General features: G+C 41.4%; 1 protein-coding gene across 11 annotated transcripts in view; it reads left to right on the top strand.

Moving 5' to 3' along the window:
* Zeb1 (zinc finger E-box binding homeobox 1) overlaps window positions 1-23939 on the top strand; it is a 166826-nt gene that overhangs the window by 126944 nt on the left and 15943 nt on the right. For all 11 annotated transcript variants that reach the window (XM_087589887.1, XM_087589884.1, XM_087589886.1 and 8 more), the window contains 1 exon segment: window positions 22769-22930. Coding sequence is in view for 2 of the 11 variants with exons in the window: in NM_001308265.3 (NP_001295194.1) it covers window positions 22769-22930 (162 nt within the window). In the remaining 9 variants the exon portion in view is untranslated.

The raw sequence follows: 23939 nt of genomic DNA, 5'->3' as shown, positions 1-23939 counted from the left end.
GGAAGTTCATGGTGAAGACCTTTCTTTTTCTCTCTCCTGCGATGTTGGCAGAAATGCCCTCCTTTTGGTTGTAAAAGGACTTTATTTCCTTTCTGGCTCAGGCCTGCTCTGCCTTCCAGAGAGTACTTTGCATTCCTTGGCTCATGACCCATGCTGTGGATTCTTCTCCTGTTGTTGTGATAAAATACTCTGACAAATGCAACTTAGTGGAGAAAGTTTATTCTGTCTCAGAGTTCAAGGTACATCCATCCTGTCAAGGCTGGGAAGCTGAGGTAACAGGAGCCTAAAGCAGCTAGTCACATCACATCCATAGTTGGGAGCATATACGGTCCAGGATTGCAGCCAAGGGAATGGTACTGCCCAGAGTGGACAGCTTTCCCACTCCAATTAAAGCAATCAAGATAATTCCCCAGGGGTGTGGCCAGACGCTTATCTCCTGGGAGAGCTCAGAGTCTTTTAACTTGATAATTAACAACTATCACCCTTTTCTCCATTTTGGATCCAGCAGAACAATCAAGTACCCCTCACGTTGGACATTCCTGCTCTCATTTCACATTTCACTTCTGTCCCCTCTTCCACTGTTAAGAGCTTGCAACTAGTAACCAACTTCGCACATAACCCAGAAAAATCTCCCTGTCTCAAGGTCCATAACCTTAATCACATCTACACATCTATTTTGTCACTAAAGATTTTTGTGCAATTGGAACATTAGAATGTAGACACCTTTGGAAAGCATTATTATATAGATTACACACATACATACACGTAAAATTTCACCACAATCTACACATCACAGCTGGATGTTGATAATTATAGTGTACTGTTATTGTGTGCTTTGTGTTCCGTGTGCCAATGCTCTAACCTGTGTCTGACTTACATATTAAGGCAGGTAAACTCCCTGCTTTGTAGAGGAAGGAATCCATACAGATCAGTGGACTGTTCCAGAGTCACTGTTGTGTGAGCAGTGATGAAGCCAACTCTTCTGAAGTTAGAGCTTATGCTGCTAACCTCTGCACAGCCATAGGACTTTAATGTGATTTGAGACATCTGGTATTTTATTTAACTAATCTGTGTATTTAAAAAAAAATAATGGTAAACTGCTTGTATCTAGGCAGGAAGTTTATCCTAATTCTTTTAGCTAACAAAAGAAAGAGTAGCAAAGAAACATGGGTATCTGGGAACACACAGAGCTTAACTGCTGTTCGTCACCATTGCTACCACATCAGACGCCAATGTCTGTCAAGTCAACCCTTTGGGACATAGCAACAAGAAAGTGATCACGTAATATCTTGCAGTCCAATGGCATCCTGTTGCAGCTCCCATAATAATAACTGTCTGTCTCTTTCATTTAACAATACTCTCTCCTTTAAGCTGCCCCTTGAGGTTAATGATAAAGTCTTTGCAATGTCAGGTTCTAGCACCTAGCAGAATTCCAGGTTCATTGTAAGCTGTCAAATAACAAGCATGAGAATGGATGAGTTGGTTAATTAAGTCATTCCTGTAACTGTCAGTCCACTTGACCTTGCTCTTAGAATTGAGTGAATTAATTTGAGGTCAGAATGTTTCAGACTATGATCTCCAAATTCTACATGTAGTAAGGGTAATAGTCTCCACAAACAATTACTGTGTCTTCTTAAGATCCATTACAGCAGCCATAACGTACTGAGAAGCTGCCGTATGCTGGGCACAGGGCTGAACGTTTTCTGTATCTTGTCATTCAGACTCTAGCAACACTAGGAGGTAAAACCCTAGTTTTGTAGCAGTTAAGATTGGAGACTCCTGATGTTTTCCTATACTTGAGGTAAAAATTAGTAACCTGCACATGTTGGTACATTATATATGTATTAGTCTTTTAGGCACGTATTGTTTCTTCCTTGCTGGCTTTCACTCTTACCTGTGGCCTCCTTATTTCTTAGTCTAATACTACCCACAGATTTTCTAGGTTCTGTTCCATTTACTGTTTGTTTGTTTGTTTGTTTGTTTGTTTGTTTGTTTGTTTCATGTTCTTGAAACAGGGTTTCATTATACAACCCACAGTCTCCCTGAACTGACCATATAGCTCTGGCTGGTCTCTAACTTGGCAGCCATCTTCCTACCTCAGTCTCCCAGAGTGCTAAGATCACACATGTGAACACAAGTTTGGTTTCACTTTTGTTTATTAATTAAATAAAATCTATTGCAGAATATAACTATCAAGTGGTGTCAAGATACTGATTTTTTTTAAAATTACACACTATAATTCGACATCTCCACTTATAGAATTAGAACCTATAATTAAAATTTTGAGTTTTCTCATTTTTCTAAGCACTAACTCAAGAATCATTTTAAAAATTAATCTAATTTTTATTGTTGATATATAGCCCTATACACTTTAACACACACAGAGTCAGGAAAAAGTTGCATCAAAAACTCAGAAGTGTGACTCCTAGTTACATACATCCTCCTCCCACTTACATACTGCTGTCATGGTCCAGACTCTTGGTTCTTCGGTTTCTCTTCTCGGGGGATGTCATAAAAATGGAACCATCTAAAATGGGAAACTGTGTGGCATCTGGCATCTTTCACTAAGCATCAGTGTGTTTTCCCTTCTTTTGAATAATATCACAGATGATGTGCCAGATGCATCCTGTTGCATGGAGGATGTATGCATTGGGTCTCCTTTGTAGAGCTGTGTAAAGCCTCTGGACACTAATGTGCAGGACTCGGGAGGCCGAGAGCACACGTGCAGTTCTGTAGAGTAGATGTGCAGAGGTAGGGCTGCTGCAGCATAGACCAAGTATGCTTGCTGTTGTAGGAGACCACACTCTGTTCAGCAGAGTGGCTGTCCGGTCTCTCAGAGAAGAGCAGTTTCCCCGCAGCACTTTGCTGTTTGGTTTTGTTGTTGTATGTGCGACTGCTGTGCTCTGTGCTCTTGCACATGCTCGGTTGTGCTTGGTCACTGACTGATGCCCCTAGCCCTGCAATGGTTTCCACTTTTGTCTGTCCTTCAATGTGTGTATTCATGGTGAGTGTGGTTTGACTTGTATTTCCTTAATGGATATGAAGTTGAGCGTGCTTGGTGGTTACTTAGCATCTGTCCTACTCCGTGAACCTTGTGTATGTTCTGGGTAGTTTTAGTACATATTTGAGTTGTAAATACATCTAAGTTGCATATAAACAGTTGTAAATACATGGCTTTCTGAAGCTGAGGACTGACAACAGGGTCTCAGCGCCTGCCTCATGAGCACCTTGCTGGCCCTGAGCAGTACACCAGCCCTTAATAATACTTCTGCCCTCATCTTATCTTCTCATTCTCTTGACCTGGTCTTTCCCAGGACAGACATTTTAACTGTTAAGGCTGAATCACTAAGTTTTTCTTTTTATGGTCCATGTTTTTGGTGTCATATAAGGGCTCATTTAGTTGAGATTTTTTTAAGATGTGAAGTCACGGGTCATTTTGTGTTTGATATTGATGTCTGGTTGTTTCAACACTTTTTTGGAAAGACTGACTTTCTGTATTAAACTGGCTTTGTTTTTTCAGTAATTAATCATCTTTATTTTGGGTGAAACTGTTTCTGTGCTCTGTTCAATTATGTTGTTCAGTACAGCCTTTGCCAGCCCTGCATAAACTTAACTGTGTAGTTTAAAGGATGCTCTCAAACTGGGAACTACGTTCCATTGCTTTTCTTTTTTCTTCCCAAAGTTGTCTTCATTGCTAGAATTTCTATTTTGTTCAGAGTTTACATCATAAGGAGTGATTTTTTTCATTACTGTGTTTCATGTGAGTTAAAATTACGAGGTTGTTTTGTGTCTTTAGCCCATTGAGATGGTGGCTGTACAATGAGTGTTCAGGTATTGAAACTACCCTGATTTTTCTGGAAAGCCCAACTTGGTCATTTTGTACATTATTGAGTTTACAGGCAATATTCTGTGGGATCTTTTGAGTCTGTGTTTAGTCAGGATAATGGTTTGTAGCCTTCTTTTTGACCAGTTACTTGGCTTTTGGTATCAGAAAAATAGTGGGATCCTAGAATGGGTTATAAAATGTGTCTTACAAAAATTTTATCTGCAAAATAAAAGGTAAATTTGATACATTTTCTTGAAATGTGTGATAAAGTTTGCTAGAAGGATAATCTTAGCATGGAGCTTTGTTGGAGGAATGCTCTAGAAATTTAACTCTTCTATGGTGCTAGGACTAGTGTCCAGGGTCTTGCTAGATGGGAGATAAAATTAATTTTAAAAATAATAATAGGAATTTTCAGGTGACTGATGTTATTGGGGTGTTTTAGTAGTGTATGCTTTCAGTTCTATTCTCAGGACACTTCAGAGCTCTTCACATGTGTATCCTTGGCCCAGAGTCACTGTAACAGCGCGCGCACGCACGCACACACACACACACGCACACACGCACGCACGCGCGCTCGCACGCACGCACGCTCTCTCTCTCTCTCTCTGTCTCTCTCTGTCTCTGTCTCTGTCTCTGTCTCTCTCTCTCTCTCTCTCTCTCTCTCGATGGGTGCTTGTCAGTCCACTGTGTTGTTGATCATTATCAAGAATCAGCTTCTGTATCATTGATCTGCAGTTTTTGGTTTTATTATTTTATGGTCTTCAGTGCTTCCTTTTGCCTGGTCCTGGCTTATTTTCTTTTTCTATTTATATAAGACAGAAGCTCGATATTGGTTTCTCTTTAAAATAACATTAGTATTTAATGTTATAATTGTCTCATAAGTACCAATTTAAGGTTATCCCATAGTTTTGACATTTAAAGTCTTTACTTTGACCAATGTATTCCTTAGAAGTGTGCTTCTATCTCTGTCTGCAAATCTGCACAGCAGCTTTCTGAGGCGGCTGTTGGCTTTATTCACTGTGGTCACAGAGATGTGGTTTGTAGGACTTCAGTCTTCTTCTAAAAGATTTATTTATTCATTCATTATATACAAGTACACTGTAGCTGTCTTCAGACACACCAGAAGAGGGCATCAGATCTCATTACAGATGGCTGTAAGCACCACCATGCAGTTGCTGGGATTTGAACTCAGGACCTCTGGAAGAGCAGTCAGTGCTCTTAACCACTGAACCATCTCTCCAGCTCCCAGGACTTCAGTCTTTAATATTTACTATTTTGTATCTTGAATATCTTTGTATACATGTGTGTGTGTGTGTTTGTATGTGGGTGAATGTGTGTATATTTGTATATGTGTATGTATGTGTGCATTTGTGTGTACATGTGTGTGTATATATATGTGGGCATGGGAGTGTGTTTGTATTTGTGTGTATGTGGGCATGTGTATGTGCATGTGTATACTTGTATGTGGACACGTTTGTATATGTGGGCAACCTGGAAGTCATCATCAGGTGCGTTTCTTAATTATTCTCTGCCTTGTTTTCTCACTGAACTTGGAGCCTGTCAATTTGCTAATATGACTAAACTGAAAATTCCAGGGACCCCCCCCCTTGCCTCCTGAGGACTGGGGTCACAATCACATGTTATTATGCCCATCTTTGTATGTGGCTGCTAGGATTAAACTCAGATCCTCACGCATGCATAGTAAGTACCTTATCCTTCACTAGCTTCTGATGATCTTCCATATTTTGTATCTTCATGAAAGAATTGGGTGTGCACTAGTAGGAGTGGCCTGTGTTGCTGGGTGGGGATTCTGTAAGTGCTAACTGGAGCTGACTTTACCTTCCCAGTCCCTATTCCTAATGTAACTCAGGCTAACCTTTTCATACTGGCTATGTAGCCACATGGCAGATGACCTATGTAAATATGTATGTATACACACATGTGTATATGTATATACACAGACACACACATGTATGTATGTATGTATGTATGTATGTATGTATGTATACCTATGTGGGGGGATTTATTGGAATTACTTGCAGGTGCAGGCTGCAGCCTAGCTAGTCCAACAATGGCTGGCTGTAAATAGAAGGTCCAAGAATCCTGTAGTTGCCCAGTCCATAAGACTGGATGTCTCGCTGGTCTTCAGTATATGATGGAATCCTAAAGAAGTCGGCTCTAAGGCCAGTGAAGGAAGGAAAGGCGAGGCCAAGCAGGCAAAGAACAAAAGCTTCCTTCTTCCATGTTCTTCTATAGAATTCCAGCAGAAGGTGTGGCCCAGAATAGATCTGGATTAAAAGTCTGTCTTCCTACCTCAAAGATATGTATTAGAAGTGGGTCTTTTTACTTCAAATTAGGCAAAAATCCCTCATTCCCTAATTCCAGACAAAGCCAAGTTGACAACCAAGAATAGCCATCACATGGTTAATTTCTAAATGAAAACAATAACCAGATAAAAATAACACCTGAACATGATAATACACTTAAAATGCATTATATATTTAACCAGGTCATAATTATACCCACCATGATATAACTGTCCCTCATAAAATCACAAATGCATTTATAAACTTAGAATAAGTGACAATGTCCCTTAAGGGACATTCTTTTAGTATCTCAAACTTAAATATGATAACCATTGGCATTCTTTTAATTGTTACATCATGTGACAAAGAAATTGAGGACAGAAAACACGAATATTTGTACAAACACATTCTTAACAAAATATAACAAATACTCATGGCAGTTATAATCGTCATTCCAACGACTGGTCACGAGGCCTTACCAGGCATTTATAACTTCCTTCCTCTACTGCCCGTTCTGTATTTCCTCCACCCTCTGCAAGCCCCTCAGCAGGTCTTGGCTCTTTTCCTGGAGGAGTGGCCCATACCTCATTCCTGATGGGTCTGTGTCCTTTGTCACCCTGCTTGGATTAGGCTGTTATCGTTTCCCATTGACTTTAACCACAGGACATGGTAGCACCAAGAGACGCCCTAAGGGATCTCCTGCACTCCAGCCATAATCCTTCTTACGTCATCCATTGTGGAGAGGCAATCCAATTTCCCCAAGGTAATCTGGATCTGTCACCCTCCTAACACTGCTATTCCTTTCTTAGCCTGTTGGTTTAAGGGCAGTAGGAATCCCAAAATAACCAGGGGGAAGTCTGAGCTTCCAGTTCAGTGGAATAGTTGTTGGCTCCTGGCAGAACCACATCCCACTCTGGAACCAAAACTCCCAGGCCAACAGGACTTAAGATCACAAGAACAGGAAGCAAAACCTTTCCTAGAGGGTCACCAGGAGTGATAGTGAATGGAGCTATTCCCTCTTTCACCCCTTGATTCCAGGACCCTTGAATTCTGGCTCTAGAACAAACTGTGCCATATTTTAGATGCTGATTGAAAGCACATACTTCCTTCCCAAGAATTCTATCCCCGCCCTCTAGGCTGCTGCCACCTAGTTGGCACTGTAACTGGGTCTTCAAAGGCCATCCCATCTTTCTATCAGACCAGGTGCTTCAGGATGATGGAGAACATGGTAAGACCAATGGATTCCATGATCGTGGGCCCGCTGTCACACAGCTCTCTGGCTGTGAAGTAAGTTGCTTGGTCAGAAGCAATACTGTATGGAATACCATGACAGTGGATAAGGCACTCTGTAAGTCCACGGATGGTGCTTTTGGCAGAAGCATTATGTGCAGGAAAGACAAATCCTTAACCCAGAATAAGTATCTTCTCATGGGTAAAGCATTGTCCTTTCCACAGAGAATGTGATCCAGTATAATCAGTCTGCCAACCCCCTGGGCAATGGTGCCATATCTGGAGCTCGGTGTTGGTCTCTGCTGTTGGCAGATCTTGCACTCAGCAGCAGCTGTAGCCAGGTCAGCCTCGGTGAGTGGAAGTCCATGATGTTGAGCCCTGTCTCTGCCAGGATGGCCACTCAGTGACAGGAATGACTGGGGAAAGAGACTGACTCTCCACAGAACAGGTCATCCTATGTACTTGACTCTGAACTCATTCTCTGCTGGTCACCTTTTAATGAGCATTCACAAAGGACACAAGTCTCTTCATCCTTTGCCCATTTGGAGAAATCTATCCATATACTTCTTGCCCAGATGTCTTTATCACCAATTTTCCATTCGTGATCTTTCCAAGTCCCTGACCATCCAACCAATCCATTTGGCTACAACCAGTGAACAGTCGTACATCTGGCTATTTCTCCTTTCAAACAAAATGTGTACTGCCTGTAGTTCTACTCACTGTGAAGATTTTCCTTTGCCAGCATCTGTGGGTTCTCCCAGAAAGAGGCTGTGAGGCTTCAGTGGTCTACTGAATGGTACCTACACGATATGCAGGACCATTAGTAAGCCAGGCCGAGTCTTCTTGGTCAACAGACCACAGGGAGCAACCCATGAGGATATAAGTCCATGCGTGGCAGCAGACAGCATTGTAATGGGAGGACAAACCACAGGCACTTGGCCAAATTCTTCCTATAACTTGCTTGTGCCTTCAGGACCTGCCGAGGCCTGATCAAGTGTATGCCATTCCATTGGGAAGTAAATTGCTGCTTTGTAAGTTCCACTTTATGACTTGGCGGATCAAGTAACACTCAGCTCATGATGAGCATTTCAGGTCATATAGTAGCTTGGTGGCGCATATATATATATATATACATATATATACACATGTATATATATATATATATGTATATATATAAAATCAAATATTCGGTTTCCACTTAGGCCCAATAGCAGGCCAAGAGCTGTCTTCCAAAGGGAGAATAGTTGTCTGCAGATGATAGTAGAGCCTTGCTCCAAAATCCCAAAGGTCTCTTCTGTGTGGTTCACCTCCAGGGGCTCCAAACAGCATCCCTGTCTGCCGCTGACACCTCAGGTACCATTGGCTTTACTAGAGCATATGGTCCAAGTGGTAGAGCGGCCTGTATCGCCACCGACCTAGTGAAGAGCTTTCTGTTTCCGGCCCCACACAAAGCTAGCAGCTTTCCCAGTCATCTGGTGTATGGCCAGAGTAACACATCCAAGTGAGAAGTATGGTGGCTTTAGGATCCAAATAGACCCACAAAATATTGTGCTTCTTTCTTGGTGGAGGGAGGGGCCGGGTAAAATAACTTACCGTTCACTTTAGAAGGAATATCTCTGCATGCCCTACACCACTGGAATCTTAAGAATTTCACTGAGATAGACACTCCTTGAATTTTGGTTGAATTTATTTCCCAACCTCTGATACATATCTGTGTTACCAATGAGTCCAAAGTGGTTTCTACCTCCTGCTCACTTGGTCCAATCAGCATAATGTCATCAAAATAGTGCACCAATGATATACTTTTAGGAAGAGACAATGAAGATCCCGTCTAAGTGATGACATAGGCAGGAGAGTTAATATATCCTTGAGTAAAACCGTAAAGATATACTGCTGGCCTTGCCTGCTGAAAGCAGATTGCTTCTGGTGGTCCTTATGGACAGGTACTGAGAAGGTATTTGCTAGATCAATAGCTGCATACCAGATGTGTTAATTTTCTTAAGGACACCACATCTGGCACAGCAGCTGCAATCGGAGCCACTACCTGACAGAGTTTTCAATAGTCACTGTCATTCTTCACAATCAATCTTTGTTCTTCACTGGTAGATAGGAGGGTTAAAGGGAGATGTGGTGGGAACCACCAGCCCTGCTTCTTTCAAACCCTCGATGGTGGCATGAATGTCTGCAGTTCCTCCATGGACGTGATAATGGTTTTGATTCACTATTTTCTTTACCAAAGGCAGCTAATTCTAAAAGCTTCCATTTAGCCCTTCCAAACAGTTCTTATTTCAGATCTTCTGTCTACTGGACTCTGTCTCTGTCTGTCTCCTACAAAAGCATTTGTCCTTGTTTTTAAAAGCACTTTCAAACTCAGTTCCTTAAAATGTTTAACTAATGATCCAGCCTCTGCCTCACTGTTGTGGTTTTGGTATTTCTTTCCCTTGAAGGTTGAGATGTTGCTGGTTTGTCATATGCCAGATCATTCTGGACTGAGACCTGAGCTTCCCAAGCTTTTGCAGTAGGGTGAGATTTCTGGTCTTGTTTATTTGTTTAAACTTGGGGTTTAGCAGGCAATGTGCCCAGTTGTGTATAGGCTGTAAGCAGTGAACTGTTTTCTGTAGGCTGTGGTTTGCTAATCAGTCACAGTTCTATTTGGATCTGTCCTGTACCTGCTTCCCCATTGTCCGTGTAGAATGTGGATAGTGACCTAGACTTATGTCAGTTCCGTGGTCAGACTCAGACATGAACAGTTGGGTAGAGCCAGGAGCTGACTAACAGTCCAACGAGGTCACTTTCTGAGTGTTTCCACTGTCATGAGCTCACCAGAATCTGTGGCTCCCTGGATATTTCCCTTGTCAGTCATCAAATCAAAGGTCTGGGATTTTACTTACTTCTTGCCTGTGGTAGACCTGCTGCTGCACTCAGGGGAAGATGCAGGCGGTCTTGGAGGAGGACTCCTGCTGTTCAGTCAGGCAGCAGCTCCCCTTCCTGCCAGTTTGCGGGTACCTTCTAAAAAATAGTTCAGGGCTGAAACAAAAAGACCCTGGAAGAGAAAGTAATATTTTTCTCTTCTTTGAGCCCCTTTCTGGTCCATAAAATTAAACTGGAACATCCCAGCCAAGCCAAAGGCTATCACAGTTGTGGGGTGTCCGTGCAAAGGGCTCCAACAGTGGTACTTAGGCACCGTCTCCAGAAGGCCTGCTGGACTTGACCGCCCGGCATCCACAGGTGCCTGCTCTGTCAGTCTCCCAGCTGTTAGCAGCAGCGGACGATAGGAAACATGGACCAGTTTCTGCCTTCTTTATCCCAGGTGAACCTTGTTTTGCACTTCAACTTTGTCCCTATTAGCAGGTCCTCCAGGACATCATGAACTACAGTTGCTGAGGCTTTCCCAGTGGGTTACACAGCTTGAATATTCTATATCAGAAGTGTTTCATACCGGTCACTTCTTCAGATCTTGAGATAGTAGCATAAAAGGAAGCAGCTGGGCATACCCCAGCAAACCATAAAGCCCAAAATGCCCTAACAGCCAGAACTTACTCTTGCAGATTTAAATTGGGCATTTCAACCTGTGCCACAGACACTGGCATATTATTATAAGTTAGAAGATACAAAGTACAAAAAGAAGAATAGCCTGGAAAAGTACAGAGAGCAATATATTATTCTCAATTAAAGTCTCAAAGCTTTTAAGTTTGAATTCAGGAATTTGCTGGCATTAGCTTTCTCCATGGGTTTTCCTCAGCAGGTCAGTATTGTTGGGACCAGGCCTGGAAAAGCTGATGCGGGTCCTTCACTGCCCCTTAGAGATGACTGCAAAAGTTTCCATGAACAATCTAAAATGATTACAGACAGATGCGTAAGAACCTTAGAATGTGAGTTTTAGAGTTCAGCACATGTGCTAACTAGCGACTTCCGACTTTGACAAGTTCTGCCATCTGTTCGCAATCAAACCTTTTAGATTTTTAAATGAACTGTTTGCCATCTTTGTTTACCTTACCAGGAATTATCTTATGTCTAAATAATAAGCATTCCCTCTTTGGCTCTAAATTTCCAATATTTTTTACCTATTTAATCGAACTTTAATTTTGATGTAATTACATATTGTAGACATTTCACAAAGTTACAGATTTATAAAAATTCAGGGAGACTCTGTATGCCCTTTACGTAGTTCCCCCCAATACTGCAGAATTATAATTGAGGTCACAGCAGAAATGCTGACACTTGATTCACACAGGACACAGAGCTCTGACTGCCATGTCAAGGCTCCTCAGTCTCTTTATCTACCTGCTCCTCCCGCACACCTCTCCACAGCATCACTAGTCCCTGGCAAGCACAAACTCGTTCATTTTTGCAATCATTTTGGGAATTACATAAATAAACTCATGAAGTAGAAAACTTCCTGTGGCCTTTTTCACTTTGCTTTTTTTTTTAAGGTGGTTCATCGGGTTGCTGTGCATAGTACACCGCAGCACCTTTAACTAGTTAGAAGTAATATATAACTTTAACTAGTTAGAAGTAATATATAACTTTAACTAGTTAGAAGTAATTTATAACTTTAACTAGTTAGAAGTAATATATAACTTAGCACGCTCTATTTGCTATCCCTTGACAGGTCTTAATCTGAGAAGTTTCTCTTGATTATTACTGACTTTGGAATTTGGACAAAATTCAGGAACACTTTTAGTTCCCCTTTTCTCCTCTTCTCCTTTTTGTCCTTACGTTTATCAAGCAATGATTCTATCTTTGAGCCAAACCCCTAGCCCAACACATTACTTCAGAAACATTTAGGTTAACCAGTCATAAGGTATGGACATTGTTGCCTTCTAGAAAGAAATTTATATACAAATAGATTTCATTGTCTCATTCCCCTTGTATTCCCAGAACTAGACCTGAGAACTCAAGGGAGAATTCTCATGTGTCTCCCTGGATGGAGACTAGTGACCACACTTTCCTTTGCTGTCCCTGTGAGTCTGCCCTTGTGCTAAGCCTGCAGAAAACAAGAAAGAGAATGTTGCTGGGAATCTCTTCTGCAGTGAACAATTAGTGCTCACACTGTAAGCCAGCACTGCACTGTAATCCCACAGTGTATGCCAGCACTGCACTGTAAGCTCACACCATAAGCTAGCACTGCACTGTAAGCCCACACCATAAGCCAGCACTGCACTGTAAGCTCACACTGTACACCAGAACTGTACTGCTCTCCGTGTTTATTAAATCAGTTGTTCTCAGTTCCTCAAAATTCAACCCCCAAATAATGGAAAGAGTAGAGACTTCTAGATCTTAAAGCAAAGAAAACCTAGCACCAAAATAAGCAGGTGAAAAATCTTTGCCAGGTATAATTTTGAGAAGGGATATATATAAAGAACTACAAAAATTAAACACAACACACACACTAAATGAGTTTATCAAACAGTTCTCAGAAGAAATACAAATAAATGGCCAGTATATTTATAGAAGTGCTTGCCACCCTTAGTCATCAGAAAAATACAAATTCAAGTGACTTTGGGATTCTAAGTCACTGAAATCAGAATAACTATCATCATGAGAAAATAAATAATGACAAATGCTGGCAAGAGGATATGGATAAAGACGAGGTCCCATGCACTGTTTGTGAGAGCACAAATTGGTACAACCACATGGAGATCTCTGCAGGCTTTTTGGAGGTAAACTATAGAGCTACCATATGACTCATCTATACAGTCCTGAATCCATGACCACAGGACTCATCTGTACCCTGTCTACTACAGAGCTCCTGCACGTCCATATAATGATTATCCTTCAGTCTTAGTGTAAAGGTTAATAAATAAAGGAAATCCGCTGGCCATGCATAGTGGGCCATACCCATAATGTAATACCAACACTCCCAAGGCTGAAGCAAGAGGATCGCTAAGGGTTCAAGACCAGCCAAGGCTACTGTGTAAGACCTTTTCATCAAAAAAGCAAAAGGAAGAGTGTGGAGAGGACAGACTCGGAGAAGGAAGGACTGCTGAGACCGGGGCCTGGCAGACAGTCCCCAGGCTTAGAGAAGGAGTGTTCTTCCAGGCCCCCGAGGTGTGGACACTGTTCTTCTCACCAGTCAAACTCAAGAGAAATCAAAATCAGGATTTTTGCCTGACATCGTTGGTGGAATTTGATTGGGGTACAAATAGCTGCTGTTTAATATAATTTTCTGAGTATTTTGATTATAATTAGGATACATACTCAGTTCAGTTAAAAAGCAGTTCACAGTTTAACTGCACCTGTTGTGAATGCACATTCCTAACTAATTATGATTAAAATGGACCTTAGTATATAAATTACAATTTCTTCCTGCCCCAATGTATACATTTATAATATCTTCATATTGACTGTATTCCACATCAGATACTATAATTAGCTCACACTGAATACAGAGGTGGCATGTGAGAAAAACAAACCTCTATTTACTATAGTTTGTCAGTCAGTATGATATTGAACAGAGTCAAAGGAAAAGCTGCAGTGCGCTCTCTCTCTGTCTCTGTCTCTGTCTCTCTTTCTCTGTGTGTGTATGTGTCTGACACAACAGGTGTGGCTCTGTCCTGCTCCTCACAGAGTATGACAATCAGACCACATTACATTCAGTCTCTGCTTCCAAGGTTCTGTGTGTCTACCAAGACATTAGTTTGACCAGGATCATTTGCTTTGCTTTTTAACTTATACAGTGGGCTTCTGTAAAGATTAATAAACAGGAGTTTGTGACACATCTCACACAGTGCCTAGAGCCCAGACGTGTGTGATTTGGAGAAGAAATGGAAGAGTCTCAGCTATTTATAAGTACAGCTATTCTCCTGAGCCTCCCAGTGCAGTGCATTCCTTGTATAAGAAATGCAAAATCAGAGATTTACTATGCAATGATAGATTGACACCAACAGGGAAGCTCACAGTGCAACTGTCCTAAGAATAGTGTATAAGATTGTGTTAGGCCTCTGTGTATAGGTGTACATGGAACAAACATTTCACATTTAGATTTGCTTCTGTTCCAAAGCTATCTCATTTACATCAGTGTTGAAAAAATCTGAAAATTAAATTATCTCTGGTCCAAGAGTCCTCTAGATAAAGTGTACTGAACCTGTAATTCTAAAACAAGTATATTTCCAGAATTACACCTGAAACTTGTCTGACTTTTGTTTCTTTGAGATATCATGACAGGAATATGATCAATTTTATTTTTATAAAGAAAGCACACTATCGATTTTTAAAAGGAAAAATTCAAGATAAAATATAATCTGACCTCGGTTTTCTTATTGTATTTCAAAAGATAAAATATTTGTGAATGTGGACCTGCCTTCATCCCATGCTCTTTGCTTTGGTCAGGAAAGGAAGGGCAAGGAATCCTGCTCAGGGAAGTGGCGTGGGATGCTTAGGTAGGCTCACTACTTGCCTCTGATGGAGGTTTTTTGGGACATTAGCATTTGTGCATCCTGAATTTAATGTATTTCCTCATCTTTTATCTTGTCCTCTTTAAATGGTTAAGAATTTTAACATACAAAACACTACAGAAAAACTGGATGGTAATAATATTTAAAAATGTAATGTACAGATTTGTATAATACAAATTTTCCATTCTGTACATGTGATGAGTATAGTCCATGGATAATCTAAAAGTCTTCAGGTGATACTTTGAACATAAGTGATGTTTTTGTCAAAGTTAGAAAAGTGCAGACCTCATGGCCACCTGGAGCTGAGGAGTCATTAGTGACTGTTGTGCTTTGAGTATTAGGTCCACAGAAAGCAGAAGACAGGAAATAAGTGGTGTTTTGGGTTATGTACAAGACAGATGACAGTTGTGAATGTCACAAAAAACAAGAATCAGCTTTTATCTTGTGAACTCTGAGTGCAGGTGAAAATGAAAATCAGTTCTAATAAACAAGGAGACTTTCTTCTAGGAGACCAAAAGTCCTTACTCCTAAGACTTGGTCTGTCCCACTGTAACAACCCCATAACTCCTAAGGAAATAGAAGCAGTCATTAAAGGTCTCCCAACCAAAAAGAGCCCAGGTCCAGATGGGTTTAGTGCAGAATTCTATCAGACTTTCATAGAAGACCTCATACCAATATTATCCAAACTATTCCACAAAATTGAAACAGATGGAGCACTACCGAATTCCTTCTATGAAGCCACAATTACTCTTATACCTAAACCACACAAAGACCCAACAAAGAAAGAGAACTTCAGACCAATTTCCCTTATGAATATCAACGCAAAAATACTCAACAAAATTCTGGCAAACCGAATCCAAGACCACATCAAAACAATCATCCACCATGATCAAGTAGGCTTCATCCTAGGCATGCAGGGATGGTTCAATATACGGAAAACCATCAACATGATCCATTATATAAACAAACTGAAAGAACAGAACCACATGATCATTTCATTAGATGCTGAGAAAGCATTTGACAAAATTCAACACCCCTTCATGATAAAAGTCCTGGAAAGAATAGGAATTCAAGGCCCATACCTAAACATAGTAAAAGCCATATACAGCAAACCAGTTGCTAACATTAAACTAAATGGAGAGAAATTTGAACAATCCCACTTAAATCAGGGACTAGGCAAGGCTGCCCACTCTCTCCCTACTTATTGAATATAGTTCTTGAAGTTCTACCCAGAGCAATCAGACAACAAAAGGAGGTCAAGGGGATACAGATCGGAAAAGAAGTAGTCAAAATATCACTATTTGCAGATGATATGATACTATATTTAAGTGATCCCAAAAGTTCCACCAGAGGACTACTAAAGCTGATAAACAACTTCAGCAAAGTGGCTGGGTATAAAATTAACTCAAATAAATCAGTAGCCTTCCTCTACACAAAAGAGAAACAAGCCGAGAAAGAAATTAGGGAAACGACACCATTCATAATAGACCCAAATAATATAAAGTACCTCGGTGTGACTTTAACCAAGCAAGTAAAAGATCTGTACAATAAGAACTTCAAGACACTGAGGAAAGAAATTGAAGAAGACCTCAGAAGATGGAAAGATCTCCCATGCTCATGGATTGGCAGGATTAATATAGTAAAAATGGCCATTTTACCAAAAGCGATCTACAGATTCAATGCAATCCCCATCAAAATACCAATCCAATTCTTCAAAGAGTTAGACAGAACAATTTGCAAATTCATCTGGAATAACAAAAAACCCAGGATAGCTAAAACTATCCTCAACAATAAAAGGACTTCAGGGGGAATCACTATCCCTGAACTCAAGCAGTATTACAGAGCAATAGTGATAAAAACTGCATGATATTGGTACAGAGACAGACAGATAGACCAATGGAATAGAATTGAAGACCCAGAAATGAACCCACACACCTATGGTCACTTGATTTTTGACAAAGGAGCCAAAACCATCCAATGGAAAAAAGACAGCATTTTCAGCAAATGGTGCTGGTTCAACTGGAGGTCAACATGTAGAAGAATGCAGATCGATCCATGCTTATCACCCTGTACAAAGCTTAAGTCCAAGTGGATCAAGGACCTCCACATCAAACCAGACACACTCAAACTAATAGAAGAAAAACTAGGGAAGCATCTGGAACACATGGGCACTGGAAAAAATTTCCTGAACAAAACACCAATGGCTTATGCTCTAAGATCAAGAATCGACAAATGGGATCTCATAAAACTGCAAAGCTTCTGTAAGGCAAAGGACACTGTGGTTAGGACAAAACGGCAACCAACAGATTGGGAAAAGATCTTTACCAATCCTACAACAGATAGAGGCCTTATATCCAAAATATACAAAGAACTCAAGAAGTAAGACTGCAGGGAGACAAATAACCCTATTAAAAAATGGGGTTCAGAGCTAAACAAACAATTCACAGCTGAGGAATGCCGAATGGCTGAGAAACACCTAAAGAAATGTTCAACATCTTTAGTCATAAGGGAAATGCAAATCAAAAGAACCCTGAGATTTCACCTCACACCAGTGAGAATGGCTAAGATCAAAAAACTCAGGTGACAGCAGATGCTGGCGAGGATGCGGAGAAAGAGGAACACTCCTCCATTGTTGGTGGGATTGCAGACTGGTACAACCATTCTGGAAATCAGTCTGGAGGTTCCTCAGAAAATTGGACATTGAACTGCCTGAGGATCCAGCTATACCTCTCTTGGGCATATACCCAAAAGATGCCTCAACATATAAAAAAGTCACGTGCTCCACTATGTTCATCGCAGCCTTATTTATAATAGCCAGAAGCTGGAAAGAACCCAGATGCCCTTCAACAGAGGAATGGATACAGAAAATGTGGTACATCTACACAATGGAATATTACTCAGCTATCAAAAATGACTTTATGAAATTCGTAGGCAAATGGTTGAAACTGGAAAGTATCATCTTGAGTGAGCTAACCCAATCACAGAAAGACATACATGGTATGCACTCATTGATAAGTGGCTATTAGCCCAAATGCTTTAATTACCCTAGATGCCTAGAACAAACGAAACTCAAGACGGATGATCAAAATGTGAATGCTTCACTCCTTCTTTAAAAGGAGAACAAGAATACCCTTGGCAGGGAATAGAGAGGCAAAGATTAAAACAGACACAGAAGGAACACCCATTCAGAGCCTGCCCCACATGTGGCCCATACATATACAGCCACCCAATTAGGCAAGATGGATGAAGCAAAGAAGTGCAGGCTGACAGTAGGCGGATGTAGATCGCTCCTGAGAGACACAGCCAGAATACAGCAAATACAGAGGCGAATGCCAGCAGCAAACCACTGAACTGAGAATAGGACCCCCGTTGAAGGAATCAGAGAAAGAAGTGGAAGAGCTTGAAGGGGCTCGAGACCCCATATGTACAACAATGCCAAGCAACCAGAGCTTCCAGGGACTCAGCCACTACCTAAAGCCTATACATGGACTGACCCTGGACTCTGACCTCATAGGTAGCAATGAATATCCTAGTAAGAGCACCAGTGGAAGGGGAAGCCCTGGGTCCTGCTAATACTGAACCCCCAGTGAACTAGACTGTTGGGGGGAGGGTGGCAATGGGGGGAGGGTTGGGAGGGGAACACCCATAAGGAAGGGGAGGGATTAGGGGGATGTTTGCCCGGAAACCGGGAAAGGGAATAACACTCGAAATGTATATAAGAAATACTCAAGTTAATAAAAAAAAGAAAGAAAAAAGAAAAAAAAAAGAAGCAAGAGAGTGAGTGAGAATCTGTAGTCCTCTCTTACACCTCTTGGCATCAAACATTTCCCTGTGGCGTGTAAACTCAGCAGAGCCATTAGGATGCAAACCAAATCAATGAACTGTGAATATCAGTATGTACTTTCCACAAAATTTTATATATATATATATATATATATATATATATATATATATATGGAATATATAGTCAGCCTCAAGTTAGATATTCCTAATATGTCATTTTGATTATTTCATATATATATGTATATGAATATTTATATTTTTTTACATGTGTTAAGGTTTGTTGACTTTGAAATGCATCTTGGGGCAATCCATGGCCTCCTATAACTGACTTCTAGCTTGGAAGTGACCAACATAGGAGTCCCTCCTTAAACATTATCACTACACAGTTGTCATTTCCCTCAGACAGAAAGTAAATCTTGGAATTCCAAATAATTAATTAGTGATGTAGTATAGGCTGGATGAATCATGCCAACAGCCTGCTTTTCCTTTGTCCCTTACCTTAGCCGTGTGTAACTTGCATGAATAATGTATTCAGGTATGCTTTTATCAAATATTTGTCATGCAATACTAAAGATTATATAGGATAATTAAACTTGACATTTAGTATTATTAAAATAATAATGTAATATGAAATATTCAAAGTCTTTGAGTAAACCATTAATGCTAGTGAACATAAAAGAAGGCTGTTTGTTGCCTTTACTGATAACTTTGGTGATTGGTTAATACTAAGTTGGGTCATTCTGTCCTCCAGACAAAACATACATCCATAGCTGAGCTCCATGATGCTTTATCTCACATCCGTTCTTCACTGTAAAAATTAACTCTTTCAGTTTGAAGTACTAACACATAGACTTCCTCCCCCTCAAAAATCATGTGTAGAAAGCAGAGTGTTAGCCAGAGTGCCTGCCAAAATGCCAGGCCTCTCCCCCTTATGAAAGGTCCCTCTACACATTGGTTCTCAACTTTCCTAACCTGCTACCCTTTAATATACAGTTCTTCATGTTGTGGTAACCCCAAACTATAAAATTATTTTTGTTGCTACTTCATAACTAATTTTGCTAGTTATGAATCCTAAGGTAAATACCTGTGTTTTTTGATAGTCTCAGGCAACCCCTGTGAAAGGGTCATTCACCCCAAAGAGGTTGTGATCAACAAATTAAAAACTGCTGCCCTAGGGGCTCCAAAATGGGCTCTGCTGTTCCTTCCGTCTAGTCCACAGGGTCTCGCAGGTCTAGTCTGCAGGGTCTCCCAGGTCTAGTCCGCAGGGTCTCACAGGTCTAGCCTGCAGGGCCTCACAGGAACATGAGTTGAGTCAGGAGCGAGTGAAAGTTTCATAAATTCCAGTGAAGGACAGTAATGGAGCTTTGAAGACTTACATGAGGTGGGGGGGCTGATGACAGGCTGTGTTATACCCCAGTAGCAGGCTTTAATCCCAGTACTACATCTCCATAGACAGTTCAAGCAAGCCAGCACAGAGTCCACCATAATACATGTAGAAGAGACCTAAGAGAATGGTCTCAGGTCTCTTCTACAGTTGGCCCCTCGCTGTTTATTCACTGAGAGAGCTATTGGCCAAGCATCTCACTGTGGTTAGATAGGCAATCGTTTACAAAGAGCTTCCAAACAGAAAGCAAAGATTTCTGCAGAGCCAAAAGCTTTATACTGAGAACTTAATTTTTTTACTTTTTGTGTTTAATACCTGCCTCTTTCCGTTTGTGCTCATGGTCCTATAAGTCTGCACCTTGACAACCAGTGCTGAGTTCTCTCACCTAAGGAAAAACTGAAGTTTGTCCATCACTCTGATGTTTCATTCAGAGTTATAGGAAGTTTGCTTCATAATTGATCATTTTGTCATGTGCACTTCCAAACACTTGAAATAGATGGATAAACAGCAACTGCTCATGTCGGCCTGAAATCAAGTCTGGAAATCCATGAAGACAGGGCAAGTTTAGTATGAGCAGCCTCGAGTGTCATGCAGACACCTAATGTCAAGTCACCTGTGTTAACAGTGATGTTCCCATAAGACTTTGAGAAAGCTGTTACATCTTAAGCCTCAAGTTTGTATTAAGAAGGTCATCTGGTGAGAGCTGCTTTAACTAGAGTAGCTCACACACCGTAACAACACTTCCTACATGGCAGGCACAAGGCTGCCAGCACAAGAAGTAGCACAGCATTGAGTCGTCAAAGCAGCCCAGGGTTATACCGGCCAGGTTTTACTGAATCCAAACTTATTAATGAGCATTTTAGACCTTGGATTTTATATTCAAATGTAGTTTCTAGCATACTTGACTTCTGTGTACCAAATGGAGTTGTGTGCTAACATAATACAGGTTTTCTGCTTTACAGTACTTTTGGTCAGCCATCATATTTCTCTATAAAGAAACATGCACTGGTTGTTCAGTGAGAGATAGGCAGCCCGAAAGCATACATACAAATAGCCTTATACAAACTCAGCAGGTTATATTAGGGATGTATGCATATACAAATACATGCACAGGCAAAGTGGAAACTTCTCTCTAATTTCAACTGCAAGAAGAATGTTAAAACTACAATTAGATTTATCATTTAATCATCACTAGTTAAGGGTTGATCACAAGACAAATAATTAGACATGCCTCTAAATAAATTCTGAAAGCTTCATACTGGGAGCTGTGTAAACCTTTTAGTTTTGTGTTAAGTTTGTATTGAGAAGGTTATCTGGTGAGAGCTGCTTTAACTAGAGTAGCTCACACACCGTAACAACACAAAATGTCTGTTATCTTTAATCTGTGCTTCACGTCCTATAATTCTGCACCTGGACAACCAATGCTGAATTCTGTCTCACCTAAGGGAAAAGTAAAGGAAAAAAATATTACTATAAATGAGAATAAAAGATGAAGCACTTGTAGTTAGTTACTTTATGTAATAGTTGATGTTTGGGTGTTTGAAGTGCAGGCTGGGTTCAGTTCTGTGCTGGAATTAGCATGGCCTCTCCCCCTCAGCCTAAGGAGTCCCTGCAGTCCTTGCCCTTTTCCTCCCTCCCCTCCCTTCCTCTTCCTCTCTTCCTCTCTCCCACTTCTTCACACCTTTCCTTTTATTTATGTTTCTTGAAGTGTTTGAAACAGGGTCTCGCTTGGATGCCTAAGGTAGCCTAGAACTCACTATGATCCTCCTGCCTCAGCCTCCTGTGGTGGAATCATAGTCATATATCACCACACCTGTGCTGTTATTTGCCATGCTGTGTTTCGGGATCCGTTCAGTTCTAGATCACTTCATTCTCAAATAAGGTGTAATAACTGGGGGGGGGGGTTGTTTGTTGTTTTTTGTTTGAATTGTGTTAATTCTTTATACAGCTTCAATAGTGTGCACGATCATAAGATATACTTATTTGTCAACAAATTATTTTAACACTTTATCACAAACTTACAACTAAATCTGGGTCCTGTATCAGAACTACTCACTCAGTTTCTTTGACACCTGAAGACCTGACGTCTGTGTGTGTGGGGGTGGGTGGGTGGGTGTGTGTGTGGGGGTAGGGGGGGGTGTGTGTGTGTGTCTGTGTGTGTGTGTAGGTGTGTGGGGGGGCGGGTGTGTGTGTGTCTATGTGTGTGTGTAGGTGTGTGTGGGCGTGTGTGTGTCTGTGTGGGGTGTGTGTGGGGGCATGTGTGTGGGGGTGTGTGTGTGTGTCTGTGTGTGTGTAGGTGTGTGTGTGGGCGTGTGTGTGTCTGGGGTGTGTGTGGGGGCATGTGTGTGTGGGTGTGTGTGTGTGTCTGTGTGTGTGTAGGTGTGTATGTCTGTGTCTGTGTGTGTGGGTGTGTGTGGGTGTGTGTGTGGGTGTGTGTGTGTGTGGGTGGGTGGGTGTGTGTGTGTGACTCAGCCAGTGCACAACTTTAAATGTCCTGAGAGATAACTGTGTTGTGATCAGAGACAACGAAGGTAGATTTCCCTTAATGTATCATTAAGTGAGAAGCTCTCCCACTTTGTCTGAGTTGTGCTCAGTGTGAGGAGATGAAACTTGACTCTGAGGCCTCAGAGGCTTTGGGAATCCCAGACACTCATGCACTTGAATCTAAAGTAAATGCTTTATAGATTACAAAAATAAGCAGGATGCGTATTTAGCTTTCAGGTGCCCTACAGTTTCAAGAAGGATCATATGTTCTATCAAGATAAATGAATTCTTACTTAGAAAGCCTTGAAAAACAATTTGGTGGTAAAACAGCTTTTGATAGAGAATGTGTTTCTCTCAGTAAAAGATGACGAATGCGACTCAGATGCAGAAAACGAGCAAAACCATGATCCCAACGTGGAAGAGTTCCTGCAGCAACAGGACACCGCGGTCATCTACCCTGAGGCACCCGAGGAGGACCAGCGGCAGGGCACGCCAGAAGCCAGCGGTCATGATGACAATGGTGAGTGCACGGCCCTCGCTCTCAGGCCCAAGGGTCGCTGTCTCCATTGCTCTATTGTGGGAGCGTATGTCTACTTAAGAGAAGCAGACTCTTGTGGGTGCTCACGGTGAGAATCAGTCAGCATGGAGTTGTTGGCTGCTCAGATAGAGCGACAAGCCAGGCGAATCCAGGGCCTGGGCCACCTTCCACTGAGACAGCAGCAGCTGGCAGAAGTGAGGACGAGTCTGGCCCGTTCTGTCCTTTGGTTGTTTTTGTTTGTTCATTGTTATTGTTTTACAAGTTAAAGATGGTGGGCCGCTGAGAACACACAAACATGGGCACCGTTGTTTCTCGGCATCTGCTTTAGTCCAGGAGGAATTCCCAGTGAGTAGAGAAAGGGAAAACCCAATCAGTATGTTCAGACCTCCTAAGCAGAAGTCGGCTGCCAGCCCCTCCCAAGAACTGTAATCAAATGTAGATCACATGTAATCGTCCTTCAAGTAATTTCTTGTCATATTGTACTGAGACTAGGAAGGTACTTGAAATTTTCAAGAGTTCGTGGAGTTTTAATTTCTTAAACTCGACTTTAATTTTCCAGGATTCTCAGTTGAGTGGATAGATTGAGCTTTTTGGAACTTTTTGGAGGAAATTGAGGAAGGGTGGTATGAAAAGAGAAAATAGAGTACTGATCTAAGTCAGGTAGACTCCTAAGTATAAGCAGAAATATTTAGAAAGCAGCCTGAAGTCTGACCATTTAGCAAAACAGTGTAACAGGTTCCCACCGAGCATCTAGGACCTCCAGCCATAGGCTTTTCACTACAGTAACAGAATTAGACGTGAATTAAACATGAACAGGCCTAAAACACCATTGGTCATCCCCAAGGCAGCCAGGCCACCGTCTCTCAGCTGGACATCCTTCCTGGCAGGCCGGCAACCTAACATGGACGTTCTACTGGGGTTAGTTGGTTGACAGCTTTCCTTCCCTCATGACCTACATAATACCTTGCAGTACTATGAAAGCTAGCCAGTA

Source organism: Rattus norvegicus, chromosome 17 (assembly GCF_021556685.1).
Source record: "Rattus norvegicus strain SHRSP/BbbUtx chromosome 17, alternate assembly SHRSP_T2T, whole genome shotgun sequence".
Classification (NCBI taxonomy): domain Eukaryota; kingdom Metazoa; phylum Chordata; class Mammalia; order Rodentia; family Muridae; genus Rattus; species Rattus norvegicus.
The sequence above is the reverse complement of the archived record's forward strand: the minus strand, read 5'-3'. Positions and strand labels throughout refer to the sequence as shown.